The following is a 20,282-nucleotide window of genomic DNA, read 5'->3' on the forward strand; positions in this document are numbered from 1 at the left end:
TATACAGCCTATATAGAGACTACATACAGATTATATACAGCCTATATAGAGACTACATACAGATTATATACAGCCTATATAGAGACTACATACATATAATATAGAGAACATACAGATTATATACAGCCTAGACACTACATACAGATTACATAGTCTACATAGACTACATACAGATTATATAGAGACTACATACAGATTATACACAGATTATATACAGCCTATATAGAGACTACGTACAGACTACATGCATATTATATAGAGTACATACAGACTACATACATATTATATAGACTACATACAGATTATATATAGATTATAGAGCCTACATACAGATTATATACAGCCTATATAGAGACTACATACAGATTATATACAGCCTATATAGAGACTACATACAGACTACATACATATTATATAGAGTACATACAGACCACGTACATATTATATAGACTACATACAGATTATATACAGATTATAGAGCCTACATACAGATTATATACAGCCTATATAGAGACTACATACAGATTATATACAGTCTATATAGAGATTACATACAGATTGTATACAGCCTATATAGAGATTACATACAGATTATATACAGCCTATATAGAGACTACATACAGATTATATACAGCCTATATAGAGACTACATACAGATTGTATACAGCCTATATAGAGATTACATACAGATTATATACAGCCTATATAGAGACTACATACAGATTATATACAGCCTATATAGAGACTACATACAGATTGTATACAGCCTATATAGAGACTACATACAGATTATATACAGCCTATATAGAGACTACATACATATTATATACAGCCTATATAGAGACTACATACAGATTATATACAGCCTATATAGAGACTACATACAGAGTATATACAGCCTATATAGAGACTACATACATATTATATACAGTCTATATAGAGACTACATACAGATTATATACAGCCTATATAGAGACTACATACAGGCTACATACATATTATATAGAGTACATACATACCACATACATATTATATAGACTACATACAGATTATATACAGATTATAGAGCCTACATAGACTACATACAGATTATATAGAGACTACATACAGATTATATACAGCCTATATAGAGACTACATACAGATTATATACAGCCTATATAGAGACTACATACAGATTATATACAGCCTATATAGAGACTACATACAGATTATATACAGCCTATATAGAGACTACATACAGATTATATACAGCCTATATAGAGACTACATACAGACTGTATACAGCCTATATAGAGACTACATACAGACTACATACAGCCTATATAGAGACTACATACAGACTATACACAGATTATATACAGCCTATATAGAGACTACGTACAGACTACATGCATATTATATAGAGTACATACAGACTACATACATATTATATAGACTACATACAGATTATATACAGATTATAGAGCCTACATACAGATTATATACAGCCTATATAGAGACTACATACAGACTATATACAGCCTATATAGAGACTACATACAGACTATATACAGCCTATATAGAGACTACATACAGACTGTATACAGCCTATATAGAGACTACATAGACTACATACATATTATATAGAGTACATACAGACTACATACATATTATAGACTACATACAGATTATATACAGCCAAGAGACTACATACAGACTATATAGAGACTACATACAGATTACATAAACTATATACAGCCTATATAGAGATTATATCCAGCCTATATAGGAGATTATATCCAGATTATATAGAAACTATATAGAGATTATATCCAGCCTATATAGGAGATTATATCCAGATTATATAGAAACTATATAGGAGATTATATCCAGATTATATAGAAACTATATAGGAAATTATATCCAGATTATATAGAAACTATATAGAGATGATATCCAGCCTATATCCAGCCAATATCCAGATCATATACATCCTATATCCAGTTTATATCCAGATTAGAGGTCGACCGATTATGATTTTTCAACACCGATACCGATTATTGGAGGACCAAAAAAAAAAACGCTTTTTATATATATATATATTTGTAATAATGAAAATTACAACAATACTGAATGAACAATGAACACTTATTTTAACTTAACATAATACATAAATAAAATCTATTTAGTCTCAAATAAATAATGAAACATGTTCAATTTGGTTTAAATAATGCAAAAACACAGTGTTGGAGAAGAAAGTAAAAGTGCAATATGTGCCATGTAAAAAAAAAAGACTACATACAGATTATATACAGCCTATATAGACTACATACAGACTGTATACAGCCTATATAGAGACCACATACAGACTACATACAGCCTATATAGAGACTACATACAGACTATACACAGATTATATACAGCCTATATAGAGACTACATACAGACTGTATACAGCCTATATAGAGACTACATACAGACTATATACAGCCTATATAGAGACTACATACAGACTGTATACAGCCTATATAGAGACTACATAGACTACATACATATTATATAGAGTACATACAGACTACATACATATTATATAGACTACATACATATTATATACAGCCTAGAGACTACATACAGATTATATAGAGTCTACATAGACTACATACAGATTATATACAGCCTATATACAGCCTATATCACGCCAAGTAAGCACCACCGGCAACCCGGATGGGACCACAGACACACATGCGCGCAGACACGTGCACACACACGCACACAGACACACACACAATATTCTCCGGTGTTGGTTTGTTTGACAAGCAGTCCTGACCTGACGGTGCCCTCTGAGACGCCGGGCACAGATAGGGTGACGTCCAGGGGTAGCTGGCACTGCCCTCTGAGGACGGTCATCATGCAGAGAGCTTCCACCTCACTGCGGGGGGCGTTGACCGAGGCACAGCCCAGGTAGGTCAGCTTATTGAAGACCACACTGTCCTCGTCTGGGATGGGTGTACTGGGGCTGCACTCCGATGATGACTCATCCCCTGTGGAAGTCAAAGGTCACATAGAGAGGGTCTAGTGAGAGGGAGAGACATCAGATTAACCCTGAATCCAAAATCTAACCGTAGACCCTACCCCTAGGACATTGGCTATACAGAATTGATATTTCCACCCAGCCAATCAGAAGACAAGATGGAGCTATTACCGAGGTTCTGACATCTATCCAATCCTCTCATATCTACAGAAGTGTCTAAGGTGTAGAGGGGCCCATTCAATACAGCCAGCTGGAGATTATTATTTTGCGTTAAAAAAAACACTCCAGGCCACTCTTGAATGTCTAGAAATAGATAGATTACCATGTGCAAATGATCATGGATCTATATATTTTCCAATATGAGCACTTTTTCTAGACCACAAATAGATTTTGACAAACAAATCCGTAAAAAAAGAAATCTGCTGAATTTCGAAACCCCGATATGGCCCTTGAGCCAAAACATTGCCCTACCCCCGGTGTAGGGGTTGATTTGGTCTCCTTGCTCTGACTCACCACGGTACGATCGTTCATTTAGCTCGCTCTCCTGTGCACCTTGTGCGGATTGGACGGGCAGAACCATCTCAACTTTTGGCAGGGTGTTGAGGGGGTCGCTGAGGGGGTCAGGGCACAGTTGGGGCACGGACTGGGGTGGTACTGCTGTGGTGGGCTGGGACACATGGTCCCCCCCTCCCACCTGGTCTCCCCAGCCACCACCGCCACCGCTCAGAATCTGATCAGCTACAGAGGGGTCCATCAGAACATCCTCCAGCTCCTTCTGCAACTGTTGCTCACTGCCGTTTCCCACAATCTGTCACACACACACACACACAGACACACACAGACACAGACACACACACACAGTCAGGCGGGTGGATGCACACAAACAGACAGAGAATCCCAGAGGCAGACACACACACAGATGGGGAATACGGTCAAAATACAAGGTTATTATCATTCATCAAGCTACCTAAGAAACAGTTAATTAACCTCAGTAACCTTTTTCCTCCCCAATTACCTGAATGGCTAGGTTTAACATGTTACACTGAATGGCTAGGTTTAACATGTTATACTGAATGGCTAGGTTTAACATGTTACACTGAATGGCTAGGTTTAACATGTTATACTGATCTTGAGATTCTCTCCAAGTGATTGACAAGGGATTTATCAAACAGAGGAAGTAACAAGTGATTAGATTAGTATGTGAATTAAATTTAGTATTGTGAATCCAATAGATCACTAAAAGTGGGTTAACACGTGTCTAGATACTACTTCTGGTATGTCTGTTTATAAATTGTAGCCTATCGAAGAAGAGAAAGCACATTCTCACTATCTACAAGTGCCAAGTTCATCGAGCTGACAGACGCTAAGCAAAAGAGGACATTACAGTAACAGAGGGGCACAAAAACTGCAACACCAACTAGTGAAGACTGCGAAGCATAGTCCTCAGCCTACAGCAGAAGCCTAACAGCGCATCACACCCTAAAGTGGCGGACAAGGCTACAAGAGGGGGAACTCAGGAGGGGTGGCTGGGTGACTGGGGGTCTGGCCTGAAAGCCCAGGACTGATAGCTAGAACAAGATCTTGCTCCAGAGCAACTGAGCTAGCTGCTACCTCCTCACAAGACAATCTAGGGCAATCAAATCATTCAATAGCCAATCAAAAACACTTAAGAGCCTCACCGAGCACAGACAGTGTCACCACAGAATCACAGCACAGAGAGGGAGAGAGAGAGATAAACTGACCTTAAAGCTGACCCCTTCCTCAGAAATCACCTGCGTAGCAAACAACACATTTAGACACAATGTGCTACATACCTAGTGGGCTTGGGGAGAAGTGACTAACAGGGAAGTTTATTTTCACATCAATTCTGCTGATTAATAGATATGGTGATGATGTGTACAGTTGGAGTTGAAACTTGTGAGTTTAAATTTTAACATTCCTTAGGCTAGTCTAAATATCTTCTACCTCAACCAAAGGAAATTGAGTAGACTGAGTAGCCTGCCCCTGAATAGCTGGGTATAGTCATTCCAGTAGGCCACTAGCGCCACCTGTTGGTGACTTCAAAGCACTACATTATCACAAGATGGGTCTGTCCAGAGGCACCAAGTAAAGTAAAACATTTAAGGGGAAACTAACATTAACATAAATGTTAACAAACATATATATACGCACACATACACTTATTATGTCTGTATATTACGTGTGTGTGTGTGTGTATGTATATATATATAAATATATAGACAGTGGGGCAAAAAAGTATTTAGTCAGCCACTAGTTTGCAAATAAATTCATAAAAAAATCCTACAATGTGATTTTCTGGATTTTTTTTCTCATTTTGTCTGTCATAGTTGAAGTGAAAATTACAGGCCTCTCTCATCTTTTTAAGTGGGAGAACTTGCACAATTGGTGGCTGACTAAATACTTTTTTGCCCCACTGTACATAGACTACAGTGTATTCATGTTTATTTACAGTACATCATTGGCTTCCTCTCCTCTTAATGGATGTGCTGTACTGACATTGTAAATATAGGCTAATGAAAATGTACTGTAGGCTAGTTTTCCCTTTGACAGCATGAAATGGTACAGACCCACATGAACAGTAGGGCTGGCACAACTGCTGCATAACCATGTAACAGACAGTTATGGATAAAATAACCAGCATAACCCCCCCACCCACCCACCCAAAGAACTGCTAGCTGAAGACGGGATGGTTGGTCATTGGTGCGGTTGAGTCCGTTTCTGCGATAATATGGACTCGTAACAACATGATGAAACTTTGTTGACCCTCTGAAACAAGCAAGGTGTTGTAGCAAACGATGAATAGAATGGGCTTGGAACATCTAACCTTGGCAATTTGACTGGTAAACTCATAGGTACACTCGCAATAGCCGCCTGGTATTGTGATGCAATCATTTCCATGGTAATGGAGAATTTCATTTCATTTTAACTGATGTGGCTCATGCAATGGAATGTATATTTTGTAATGTCAGTTGAGTTGAGTGGTGCATCTGCAGTAGCTCGTGAGGGACTTAGGGGCCAAGAAAAATCTATTCAGCCTCCTGAGGTTGAAGAGGCGCTGCTGTTGCACCTTCTTCACCACGCCGTCTTTGTGAAGTGACCATTTCAAGTTGTCACTGATGTGCATGCAGAGGGACTTGTGGAATAATCTCCAAAACTCTCAAATGTGATGATTTGGTGCCTCTAGGGCAATTCAGACAGCTCATTTTTATTTATCCGTTATTTTACCAGGTGAGTTGACTGAGAACACATTCTCATTTACAGCAATGACCTGGGGAATAGTTACAGGGGAGAGGAGGGGGATGAGTGAGTCAATTGTAAACTGGGGATGATTAAGTGACCATGATGGTATGAGGACCAGATTGGGAATTTAGCCAGGACACCGGGGTTAACACCCCTACTCTTATGATAAGTACCATGGGATATTTAGTGACCACAGAGAGTCAGGACACCGGGGTTAACACCCCTACTCTTATGATAAGTACCATGGGATATTTAGTGTCCACAGAGAGTCAGGACACCGGGGTTAACACCCCTACTCTTATGATAAGTACCATGGGATATTTAGTGACCACAGAGAGTCAGGACACCGGGGTTAACACCCCTACTCTTATGATAAGTACCATGGGATATTTAGTGTCCACAGAGAGTCAGGACACCGGGGTTAACACCCCTACTCTTATGATAAGTACCATGGGATATTTAGTGACCACAGAGAGTCAGGACACCGGGGTTAAAACCCCTACTCTTATGATAAGTACCATGGGATATTTAGTGACCACAGAGAGTCAGGACACCGGGGTTAACACCCCTACTCTTATGATAAGTACCATGGGATATTTAGTGTCCACAGAGAGTCAGGACACCGGGGTTAACACCCCTACTCTTATGATAAGTACCATGGGATATTTAGTGACCACAGAGAGTCAGGACACCGGGGTTAACACCCCTACTCTTATGATAAGTACCATGGGATATTTAGTGTCCACAGAGAGTCAGGACACCGGGGTTAACACCCCTACTCTTATGATAAGTACCATGGGATATTTAGTGACCACAGAGAGTCAGGACACCGGGGTTAAAACCCCTACTCTTATGATAAGTACCATGGGATATTTAGTGACCACAGAGAGTCAGGACACCGGGGTTAACAACCCTACTCTTATGATAAGTACCATGGGATATTTAGTGACCACAGAGAGTCAGGACACCAGGGTTAACACCCCTACTCTTATGATAAGTACCATGGGATATTTAGTGACCACAGAGAGTCAGGACACCAGGGTTAACAACCCTACTCTTATGATAAGTACCATGGGATATGTAGTGACCACAGAGAGTCAGGACACCGGGGTTAACAACCCTACTCTTATGATAAGTACCATGGGATATTTAGTGACCACAGAGAGTCAGGACACCGGGGTTAACAACCCTACTCTTATGATAAGTACCATGGGATATTTAGTGACCACAGAGAGTCAGGACACCAGGGTTAACACCCCTACTCTTATGATAAGTACCATGGGATATTTAGTGACCACAGAGAGTCAGGACACCAGGGTTAACAACCCTACTCTTATGATAAGTACCATGGGATATGTAGTGACCACAGAAAGTCAGGACACCCGTTTAACGTCCCATCTGAAAGACAGCACCCTACACAGGACAATGTCCCCAATCACTTATAGTGTATTGATGTATATATTTTTGTTATTACAGGGCTCATATGTCAAAGAGACCTTGGTCTCAGCATGACTCCTTGTCAAAATAAATGTTACATTCAAAAAACTCCATCACTGCATTGCTTAGGCCTACACCACCTACCCAGGAAGTTCAGATCTACAGTGCAAACATCACAGGGTTAGGTAGGGGCACAGGGCCAAGGAAGTAACCTGGTCCCAGATCTGTTAGTGCATGTCTACTCCACTTGTCATTGTCAATGTTTGGCATGACAATTTTAATAAAGAGTTGGAGAGCAGCAACAGACTGGCATCCAGGCTAAAGGTGAAAGGTTGTGAGTGAATTAGATCCGGGCACGTTAGAGTTCTGTCCACTCACCTAGGTACTCTTTCTTTTGTCTTACCTTCAGTCCTGTCTTTTCGTCATCGCTACCGTTATTAATGGAGGAGCCTGGGGTGTCGTCCCCCAGCCGCGACACCAGCACAAAGTCCTCACTGTTCAGGGTGGACACTGAGTCGGACGACACGCTAATTTTCCCCACCAAGGCCTTGTCATCCATGACAGCTAAACCAAGCCAGACGCATGAATGGAGGAGAAATGAGTAAAATCACCTAGAAAGGAAAAGGAAAAACAAAAATAAAAGTAATGATGAAATGAGGCCGATATTGTGAAAATCATTTATTATTTAACCTCAAGAAAAACGGTAGGGAAGTATCAAGAACTCCAACAGGGAGCATTGAGGTTGAGCTTGAAGAAAAACAGTAGGGAAGTATCAAGAACTCCTATAGGGAGCATTGAGGTTGAGCTTGTGCAGTTACACATAAGCACCTGATGGTGGCAACAGTGAGCTAGTTATTTTGTTGAAATAAGAGAGGAAAAGGACAGTTTGAGAGAGAGAAGGAAGGATAAAGGCAGAAAGAGGGAAGTGGATGAGAAATGGAGAAAGAAAGCAGAGAGAGGGAAGAAAATAAGATCCATATTTTGCATTAAAAGTTGAGTCATTCATTTCAAAAGTATAATATAAGACTTGTCATCTGCAAAGGTAGGTCAAGTTTTAGCCATGGTGCTGCAAAATCAAGTGTGGATATGAGGGAGGTAAGCTGGGACATGGGCGGGGCACGCCTCTAGGTGCACTTGTCAGAAACAACTATATGTTTTAATAAGGTCAGTATCACACCTCATGTAGCCTAGCCCATAGGCCTATATGTTTAAATAAGGTCAGTATCACAACTCATGTAGCCTAGCCCATAGGCCTATATGTTTTAATAAGGTTTGTATCACACCTCATGTAGCCTAGCCCATAGGCCTATATGTTTTAATAAGGTTTGTATCACACCTCATGTAGCCTAGCCCATAGGCCTATATGTTTTAATAAGGTTAGTATCACACCTCATGTAGCCTAGCCCATAGGCCTATATGTTTTAATAAGGTTAGTATCACACCTCATGTAGCCTAGCCCATAGGCCTATATGTTTTAATAAGGTTTGTATCACACCTCATGTAGCCTAGCCCATAGGCCTATATGTTTTAATAAGGTCAGTATCACACCTCATGTAGCCTAGCCCATAGGCCTATATGTTTAAATAAGGTTAGTATCACACCTCATGTAGCCTAGCCCATAGGCCTATATGTTTTAATAAGGTCAGTATCACACCTCATGTAGCCTAGCCCATAGGCCTATATGTTTTAATAAGGTCAGTATCACACCTCATGTAGCCTAGCCCATAGGCCTATATGTTTAAATAAGGTCAGTATCACAACTCATGTAGCCTAGCCCATAGGCCTATATGTTTTAATAAGGTTAGTATCACAACTCATGTAGCCTAGCCCATAGGCCTATATGTTTTAATAAGGTCAGTATCACACCTCATGTAGCCTAGCCCATAGGCCTATATGTTTAAATAAGGTTAGTATCACACCTCATGTAGCCTAGCCCATAGGCCTATATGTTTTAATAAGGTCAGTATCACACCTCATGTAGCCTAGCCCATAGGCCTATATGTTTTAATAAGGTCAGTATCACACCTCATGTAGCCTAGCCCATAGGCCTATATGTTTAAATAAGGTCAGTATCACAACTCATGTAGCCTAGCCCATAGGCCTATATGTTTTAATAAGGTTAGTATCACAACTCATGTAGCCTAGCCCATAGGCCTATATGTTTTAATAAGGTCAGTATCACACCTCATGTAGCCTAGCCCATAGGCCTATATGTTTAAATAAGGTCAGTATCACAACTCATGTAGCCTAGCCCATAGGCCTATATGTTTTAATAAGGTTTGTATCACACCTCATGTAGCCTAGCCCATAGGACTATATGTTTTAATAAGGTTAGTATCACACCTCATGTAGCCTAGCCCATAGGCCTATATGTTTAAATAAGGTCAGTATCACAACTCATGTAGCCTAGCCCATAGGCCTATATGTTTAAATAAGGTCAGTATCACAACTAATGTAGCCTAGCCCATAGGCCTATATGTTTTAATAAGGTTAGTATCACAACTCATGTAGCCTAGCCCATAGGCCTATATGTTTTAATAAGGTTTGTATCACACCTCATGTAGCCTAGCCCATAGGCCTATATGTTTTAATAAGGTTTGTATCACACCTCATGTAGCCTAGCCCATAGGCCTATATGTTTTAATAAGGTTAGTATCACAACTCATGTAGCCTAGCCCATAGGCCTATATGTTTTAATAAGGTTTGTATCACACCTCATGTAGCCTAGCCCATAGGCCTATATGTTTTAATAAGGTTAGTATCACACCTCATGTAGCCTAGCCCATAGGCCTATATGTTTTAATAAGGTTAGTATCACACCTCATGTAGCCTAGCCCATAGGCCTATATATTTTAATAAGGTTTGTATCACACCTCATGTAGCCTAGCCCATAGGCCTATATGTTTTAATAAGGTTAGTATCACACCTCATGTAGCCTAGCCCATAGGCCTATATGTTTTAATAAGGTTAGTATCACACCTCATGTAGCCTAGCCCATAGGCCTATATGTTTTAATAAGGTTTGTATCACACCTCATGTAGCCTAGCCCATAGGCCTATATGTTTTAATAAGGTCAGTATCACACCTCATGTAGCCTAGCCCATAGGCCTATATGTTTTAATAAGGTTTGTATCACACCTCATGTAGCCTAGCCCATAGGCCTATATGTTTTAATAAGGTTAGTATCACACCTCATGTAGCCTAGCCCATAGGCCTATATGTTTTAATAAGGTTTGTATCACACCTCATGTAGCCTAGCCCATAGGCCTATATGTTTTAATAAGGTTAGTATCACACCTCATGTAGCCTAGCCCATAGGCCTATATGTTTTAATAAGGTCAGTATCACACCTCATGTAGCCTAGCCCATAGGCCTATATGTTTTAATAAGGTTAGTATCACACCTCATGTAGCCTAGCCCATAGGCCTATATGTTTTAATAAGGTCAGTATCACACCTCATGTAGCCTAGCCCATAGGCCTATATGTTTTAATAAGGTTAGTATCACACCTCATGTAGCCTAGCCCATAGGCCTATATATTTTAATAAGGTCAGTATCACACCTCATGTAGCCTAGCCCATAGGCCTATATGTTTTAATAAGGTTTGTATCACACCTCATGTAGCCTAGCCCATAGGCCTATATGTTTTAATAAGGTTAGTATCACAACTCATGTAGCCTAGCCCATAGGCCTATATGTTTTAATAAGGTTTGTATCACACCTCATGTAGCCTAGCCCATAGGCCTATATGTTTTAATAAGGTTAGTATCACAACTCATGTAGCCTAGCCCATAGGCCTATGTTTTAATAAGGTTTGTATCACAACTAAAGTGGCCAAATAACTTCTTAAAATTGAGCACATTAATCCGCTTTACAAAGGGTGTAGAACCTAACTGGCATTCATAAGCAGCGTGAGAGTTTCAAGTTCGGGGAAGATAATTTTCACCATAAATATGCACCGTTATAATAAAAGCATTACATGCATAATTGCATTTTGCGGTCACCTTAGATAATGGTGTTTTCCTGCTGATGGAACATTCCTACTTTGAAGAATCTCAGGCAGCATGTAGTCTAGTGGTTAGAGCGTTGGGCCAGTAACCGGAAGGTTGCTAGATCAAATCCCCGAGCTGACAAGGTATCAAATCTGTCGTGAACAAGGCAGTTAACCCACTGTTCCTAGGCAGTCATTGAAAATAAGAATTAGTTCTTAACTGACTTGCCTAGTTAAATAAAAGGTCATTTTTATATTTGTTTAAATATCAAATATATTTGGATTGTTTGACATCTTTTTGGTTACTACATGATTCCATATGTTATTTCATAGTTTTGATGTCTTCACTATTATTATAGAAAATAGTAAAAATAAAGAAAAACCCTTGAATGAGTAGGTGTGTCCAAACTTTTGACTGGTACTGTATGTGTGCTCTCTAAGGTCAGTCAGTGAACGCCGCAATAGGAAAACTGCCAGGGCACTACAACATTTACAAATTGCACCTTTTGCATTCTACTATCACAACTCTCAACAGCAGAAAGTTGAAAGCCTGAATGAGTTCCTAAAAAAAAGTTTAATTATTTTTAAGGCGGGACCCGCAGTCCGTATTGATCTGGTTCTGGGTCCGGACCGCGGTCCGTATTGATCCGGTTCTGGGTCCAGAGTGAGGTCTGTCACTTGCGTGATGTATTGTTGTCTCTACCTTCTTGCCCTTTGTAGTGTTCTCTGTGCCCAACCATGTTTGTACCCCGTTTTGTGCTGTTACCATGTTGTGCTGCTGCCATGTGTTGCTATCATGTTATTGTTGTGTTGCTACCAGGCTGTTGTCATCTTAGGTCTCTCTTTATGTAGTGTTGTCTCTCTTGTCGTGATGTGTGTTTTGTCCTATATTTTTAACACCCCATCACATGATCCCTCTGACACCCCATCACAACAGGGCTGTGACTGTAATACCTAAGCTAACCAATACAAATCTTTTACTTGACCAGCAAGGTCCCAGCATTGCCCCAAATATATTCAAACACTTGGCCTACATGCTAATTTGCTGGCACATATGTAAGTCACACAACTTAACTACCACTTTCAAAGATCCCCAGTGAACTGAACCACATTCCTCTGAGTCTGGTAGCTAATGAAGGCCTAATGAAAGCCATGTGATGTTTGAAAGGAGCCTTTTCTCACACAGCCTGCCAGGTTATCATGGCTGCTTATTTCTCTAGCAGGAAGAGGAGAGGCGGTAGAGAGAGAGATGCCAGCTACACGTAAAGGAACAGGAGAATGGAGGGAAACAGAGCAGAGAAAGAGAAGGGATGTAACAGGAAGAAAAGAGAGATGCCAGCTACACGTAAAGGAACAGGAGAATGGAGGGAAACAGAGCAGAGAAAGAGAAGGGATGTAACAGGAAGAAAAGAGAGATGCCAGCTACACGTAAAGGAACAGGAGAATGGAGGGAAACAGAGCAGAGAAAGAGAAGGGATGTAACAGGAAGAAAAGCTCACCAGAAGGTTTTGGCAGAGGGTCAAGAACCATACAGCAAGCTATACCTGGATCCTTCCCAACAATGGAGGAATAAGAGGAACAAACATGGCAGCAGTTCACACAAAGGCAACGGCTAGGAGCTTTACAGTATGTCAATAACACAATCAAATTCAACAGGGGGCAATTCCATGGTAACAGAGTGACACTGACACTTTAAAATGTATGTCAAACAAAAAACAATGATTGCGAAGTTAAACCAACCATATAACTCTATACACAAGTACTACATTGAACAATTTCCACAGAAACACATTTACTGAAAGAACAGTGCAGATGCAAAGTATTTCAACTGAATGACGGCACAAACAGCACAAACCATCATTCTGGATTCAACAGCTGACGTAAAGTAAAGCATGGTTGGGGTTTTTATCCTGAGCTGTTGAGACTCCTTTCTTGAATTTAGCCAAATTTGACACAGCTTTGGTTTTCTAGGACAGCTAGGGAGCTGGTCATATGGCATTTTAGGGCCATCATGTCACATGACCTCGCTTTTAACCTTTATTTTGAGCCTTTCCAGAAATTAGAATTACACCAACAATGAAAGAAATTGTCTGGTGCTGGACCATCTGATATACAAAGTAAAAGGGAACAGTTCGTCACAAGTCATGTGACATGATTGTCTTGGACACAAGGCTCTAAGCATAGACACTGACAACATTTCCTTCAAAATTAACACAAATTGGCTCGGTGCCTATTTATTTTCAAGTCACATACATTGACACAGAGATGTCAAAGATTTTAATAACTAACCCAAAATAGACCAGAGTCTGTCGTTTCCAATCGGAAGATAGTGAGATTCTATTGGCGCATTCTAGCATTTAATTGCATATTTCCATTAGGGAACGCCTACTCTAAAGTGTGCGTGTGCAATAACTCAATTGGTCCTGGCACTTTGGGTAAGGTCTACAAAACGCAGTCCACTCTGTTTGTTATAGTTTTGGAAACAGAAAACTGTTCGGACATCAAATGTTTCATCAATGAGAAAATTTGCAGAATGTTAGAAGAAATCCATCTCGCGCCATCTTCTCCCACTGCCAGACACTGGGCTTCCCACTGGGCTTCCCACTGGGCTTCCTACTGGGCTTCCTACTGGGCTTCCTACTGGGCTTCCCACTGAGCTTCCCACTGAGCTTCCCACTGGGCTTCCTCTCATCACCATATCTGGTAGTGAGTGGAAACGCCAAACGGATGCTTCACATTTATACATCCAGTGAAATATCTGTGGAGATATTGTAGGCAGGAAGAAATTCAACACACACAGTATATGTTTGTTTATTAAAATCTCCATTAGCTTTTATAGAAGCAGCAGCTACTCTTCCTGGGGTCCAAGTATGGGACAGTTAGACAGTCACATGCATGAATGGACAATCAGACTGGAACACACAATACACTGGCTGAAACTGAATAAACAAACCACTTTAACGGTTGCACTGACATATTCACACAAGAAGACGTTGTTTCATGTTGCTGTCTCACACCCTGACACCCTGCTCTGTTCCCCTGCTCCCAGCTCCTTATAAAGGCTGTTTTGTCAAGGCTTTCCCTCTCCCTCTCTCTCTCTGAACTGAAACACAAGCTGCTGATGTTTCCTCCCTCCGTCTCTTCCCTCCCCTACATCTATCTATCTCTCTCCGTCTCACTCTCACATCCATATATGGGAAGAAAGCAAATGGGGGTTATTCTGATTGCCAAGCTGATGCATCAAGAACTAGTTTCTGTCTTCTGTTCTGTAGGCTTAGCTGTTGTCATGTCAGTTGTGTCTCACCATGACAACACCATCTATCTATCCCTCCAGAGAGACCATGTTAAGATTTCTAGATGTTCAACATATTGACAAAAATGACTGTCTGGGCTGTTAATAAAGCCTCTCAGTGATCATCAGTCAGTGTATTCGAGAAGTTCGGCTAGGGTCTGCTTTGCTCACTGTTCAGCTGCTGGAGTAGTTTGGTTACTAAAGTTTGGCTAATCAGCTGCCACTGCCTTTCAACAGTCGTCAGCTGTGTCTTCAGTCCCGACGCTGCAGGGGGACTCTCTTATCTCTTTGTGCCCTTGTCTGTCGCTCTCCCTACAGCTGAACTGGCTGCTTTAAGGCCTGCCAGGCCAGCTGAGCTCTCCTCCTCTAAGTGCCTCTCATCTCACTAAAGATAGACAGGGACTGGGACTGTGAGCAGTCAGGCTTGCATATCCGCTAGTTTCAACCACATTTAGAGCAGTGATTTCAAAGGCTGTGAGAAAAAGAAAGCGAGAGAGACACAGACAGAGAGACACCGTGGTTACAGTTGAGCTTGGGACAGTCAAGTCACGAGTGGCAGTGCACAAAAGAGAGGAGGGGGAGAGAAAGAGAGCGGCAGAGAGAGACAGAGAGAGGCAGAGAGAGAAAGAGAGAGGCAGTGACAGTCACTGAATCACATTGTGCCGGTAATGATAACCATCTCATTTTGAACCTAGAGAACTCAGCCACATGCACAAGCTTGACTGGCTTAGGGTGATTTCTGGCTATTCATAAAGACATCCTACACACACAGTTTCTCATCATAAGCTACTAAACTGTATTATGTGGAAGACTGAGAAACTGCATGAAGATCTGTACTCATATCTGTATGTGTTGGCCTGGCCTACACCCTTTCCATGTAAGAAAGGTTGCATAATACAATCAATCAATGAATAGCACATGCCAACACTGACACTGAAACTCCCTTCCCATAGCTGAAAGACCAGGTGGTGTGCTCAGCTACTTCAGGGGTACAGTAACAGCACACACACTATGTGTCTGTCTGCATGGAGAACAAGGACAGGTGTCTTATATCCACACAGGTGACATCCTGCAGGCGAACACCTGACTACCTTGTTCAGCAGGTACAATTAGCCCAGAGTACCACCTGTGAAAGTTCTCTGGGGAAAGCCTTGTCCTGTCATGACCTGACTCCTGTCCATGCCTGGCTGTCAACAGATGCCACTGCTAGGCTGACTGGACAATGGGGTAACAATGCAACAACAGTAAGGCCTATCTATACCTGAAGTAACACAATTCAAGGCTACATGGCCAGCTATTAATTTGCACAAAGGAAAATTACTGAAATTCTGCAGCCTGGTATATTATTCAAAACACCTGTCACACAGTCATCAGCAACTCCACCAAACACTGATCAAATACCACTTTAGGAAAGAGCTTTCCTCCACTAGGGCTCCCGAAGCAGGTTTTTATGCAAATATTTGAATATAGTTCAGGATAATGGGGAGGAGGGTGCGTGACAAGCTGCATAGTTGTTTTGTCGACTGCTGCTTGTATTTCAGATGAGTGAACAAACCTCACCTGGTCTGGCTACGTTGCCATGACTACCGCTATGCAGGTACCCTGATGTAATTTGTTAGTCATCAGGGGGCCACCAGCTAGCTGGCTAACTATTCATCTGCCAATGCCGATTATGGGATTTAATACCAAGCAAACTAGCTAAAGTAGCTATCTTTTAAGTCCCCTTCCTTTGTAAATAACGCTAACTTAATGCTAGCACGATTATTTGATCTGCAAACAAATAACGTTAGCTAAACATCCATCTAACACACGATTGAGTGCAATAAACTGTACAGTAGCTGCCTGGGTAGAGCTAAGTTAACTAGCTAACGTAGATGGTTGTTTTTCTCGGTAACTATCATTACCTCTAGTGAGCAGATAGCCCCGCTAGCCTAGCTGATGCGTTAGCTACCTAACTCTGCTTTCTCCAGCCAACTTAAGTTGAAGGAAGACTAGCGTTATATATCTAACTAGCTTACGTTACTGACCAGCTACTGTCTAGTTTGGACATAAAACCAAATATAACTAAATCTGTGATAAAATCTTTCGCAAAACTTGGCCTTCATAGTGATGCACAAGCCTTGAACGTTGACGTTCGTCCAGCAGCCCACTGCACTGTCGGAGCTAGCACTCTAACAGACGCATTAGCTTCAAATTATCCTGTTCAAAGGAGACAACATATTTTTTGAAAACAAATATGCATGTAAGTGTCAAATATCTTACCTTTGTCCATAATTGTGTTTTATTCCAAAGACGGTTGACATAACATTGCACAAGTTAGCTTGCTACTTCTGCAACAACATTCCTTCTGTAAACAGAACCCAAACCCCACTGTAACGGCGCATGCGCAGCACAATGCCCTGGTTGTCAAAGTGTAGCCGTGCAAAATATATATTTTTTTAAGTCTATATGAGAAAATTAAGAGGCACTGAGTGTCTGAGAAAAATCGAATGGAGTGTCAAATAAGTATTCTGCATAGGATTCAGGCATACCAGTAATGACACCGTGAACAGTGCATCACCAGAAAATGTGGATGCTGAACATATGGTTCTTCTTCTTCTATGATATCATGGCGGTCTGGAAACAAACGTTTAAAGTGCATGTCGCCACCTACTGTGCTGGAATGTACGATCAATCATCTTCTACCACAGCCTCCACCCAAACCCATTAAACGTTATCTACAATCAGGTATTCCCAAACTGGGGTCTGCCAAATAAAAATATGACTCACATAAAACATTTATTTTACAAAAATAATCAAATAAAATGAAACCATCTAGTGTTCTGCAAAATAACAACACAATGTCAAATACAGGTAGCCTAGTCAAATAATTAACATCCAATCACATTATCCGTTACTTTCCAGCCGGTATTCCACTAACGTATGTTGGCAAACGTAGCTGCTGCTCATTCCGTTTGCTCGAAAATTGATGAATGATTAAAAACAGTTTGGCCCGCGTCCATAGAGACACATACCAGCTCTACTGGTCATACTGCTACTACCAGCAGTACTACACAAGTTGTTCTTCTTCCACGAGCACATCCAATGCTAGCATCAGTAATTCTACATTTGTTGTTAGCATGGACACTTACAGTTGTGAATCTGATGCAGCCGAAGAGCTACCCGAGAAAGCAATGAACAACAGACAGGGACGTTGGACCATCGAAGAGGCGCAAATATGATGAGTACTACATTGATTTGGAGTTCATTTATATTGGGAGTAGTGCCTTTCCTCAGCCAAGTACTATCTCACAACTCGATGAAACCTTCACTCTGCGCATACATTTAGAAACAAAACATGCCCATTTGAAAAATAAGCCCTGGGAGTTTTTTGATTGAAAATTAAGACGAATTTTGAGTAGTAAGACATGTATAAAACCAACATATACCATTAATAAGAAGGGGCTCGAAGCGTCTTATATGGTGAGCTACCGTGTGGCTAGGACAGGCAAGCCCCATACTATTGTAGAGGACTTCATTCTTCCTGCTGCTGCGGATATGGCTGGGACAATGATGGGGGAAAAGGCAAAAAAAAAACAATACAGACAATGTCTTCATCAAACCAACACTGTTTCACGAAGCATCGGTGACACAGCAGGAGATGTTTTGAAACAATTACTACTTTGCATACAAGCTAGTGAATTCTATGCTTTACAGCTGGATGAGTCAGACGTGGCGGGCCTGGCACAGCTCCTGGTATATTTAAGGAGGGTCAATTAAGGAAGACATCCTCTTCTGTAAACCAGGATAACAGGAGAGGATATTTTTAAAGTACTGGACAGCTTTGTGACATCAAATGGACTTTGGTGGTCAAGATGTGTTGGTATCTGTACTGATGGTGCAAAAGCCATAACAGGGAGACAGTGGAGTGGTAACGCGCCTGCAAGCAGTTGCTCCCGACGCCACTTGGGTACACTGCAGCATCCACCAAAAGGCTCTTGCTGCCAAGGGAATGCCTGACAGCTTGAAAGATGTTTTGGACACTACAGTGAAAATGGTTAACTTTGTTAAAGCAAAGCCCCTGAACTCGTGTATTTTCTGCACTCTGCAATGATATGGGCAGCGACCATGTAACGCTTTTACAACATACAGAAGTGCTCTGGTGATAACCCCCCAGATTGGCCTTTCTCACCTAAATGATCTGAATCTAGGATTACAGGGCCTCGCCGCAACTACATTCAAAGTGCGGCCAAAATTGAGGCTATGATTTAAAAAGTTGGAGCTCTTCTCTGTCTGCATTAACTGTCTGCAAGGACAACACACAGGTCTTTCCATCGTTATATGATTTTTGTGTTCAAATGAACTCCAACTTACGGACAATGTCAAATGTGATATAGCGAAGCACTTGAGTGAGTTGGGTGCGCAATTACGCAGTGTAACAGCTGTTGGAAGGAGTGGAGGACCAAGGTGCAGCTTGGTACGTGTTCATCTTTATTTAACTGACTGAATACAAAAATAAGAAAAGGAAAACCCGAAACAGTCCTGCAAGGTGAAACAAACACTAAACAGAAATACAACTACCCACAACTAAAAGTGGAAAAACAGGCTACCTAAGTATGGTTCCCAATCAGAGACAACGATAGACAGCTGTCCCTGATTGAGAACCATACCCGGCCGAAACATAGAAATACAAAAACCTAGACATACAAACATAGAATGCCCACCCAAATCACACCCTGACCAAACAACAATAGAAACATACAAAGCAATCTACGGTCAGGGCGTGACACGCAGGTACTTTCCTGAAACGGACGACACAAACAACTGGATTGGTTATCTCTTTCATGCCCTGCCTCCAGTCCACTTAACGATATCTGAACAAGAGAGCCTCATCGAAATTGCAACAAGCAGTTCTGTGAAAGTGTAATTTAATCAGAAGCCACTGCCACATTTTAGAGTGTCCTGCCTTGGCAAATCGCGCTGTTAAGACACTGATGCCCTTCGCGACCACGTACCTATGTGAGAGTGGTTACCCGGCCCTCACTAGCATGGAAACTAAATACAGGCACAGAATGTGTGTGAAAAAATACTGACACTCTCTCCAATACAATCCAACACTGCATAGTTATGTGCATCCTTTCAAGCTCACTCTTCTCATTAACCTGTGTTGAGTTATTCACCATTTTTGGTGAACAAATAAGGTTTTATATGTAAGATGGCTAAATAAAGGGAAAATGATTGATTATTATTATATTATTATTTGTGCCCTGGTCTTCTTTGTCACTTCCCACAAGCTGGGTTGTGACAAACT

General features: G+C 41.2%; 1 protein-coding gene across 3 annotated transcripts in view; it reads right to left on the reverse strand.

Moving 5' to 3' along the window:
• The window catches only part of LOC139422737 (rab GTPase-activating protein 1-like), a 144,477-nt gene extending 126,932 nt beyond the window's left edge, over positions 1-17,545 (reverse strand). Inside the window, exons 1-5 of one of the 3 annotated variants that reach the window (XR_011635756.1) lie at positions 17,255-17,372; positions 8,113-8,320; positions 4,754-4,783; positions 3,525-3,819; positions 2,808-3,021 (exon numbers count right to left, since the gene is read on the reverse strand). Coding sequence is in view for 2 of the 3 variants with exons in the window: in XM_071174047.1 (XP_071030148.1) it covers positions 2,808-3,021; positions 3,525-3,819; positions 4,754-4,783; positions 8,113-8,268 (695 nt within the window). In the remaining variant the exon portion in view is untranslated. Of the gene's footprint in view, positions 1-2,807; positions 3,022-3,524; positions 3,820-4,753; positions 4,784-8,112; positions 8,321-17,254 lie in introns of all 3 variants that reach the window. The other 2 variants (XM_071174047.1, XM_071174048.1) reach the window with 2 other exon arrangements.
• Between the last annotated feature and the right edge of the window lie 2,737 nt (positions 17,546-20,282).

Source organism: Oncorhynchus clarkii, chromosome 12, assembly GCF_045791955.1.
Source record: "Oncorhynchus clarkii lewisi isolate Uvic-CL-2024 chromosome 12, UVic_Ocla_1.0, whole genome shotgun sequence".
Classification (NCBI taxonomy): Eukaryota; Metazoa; Chordata; class Actinopteri; order Salmoniformes; family Salmonidae; genus Oncorhynchus; species Oncorhynchus clarkii.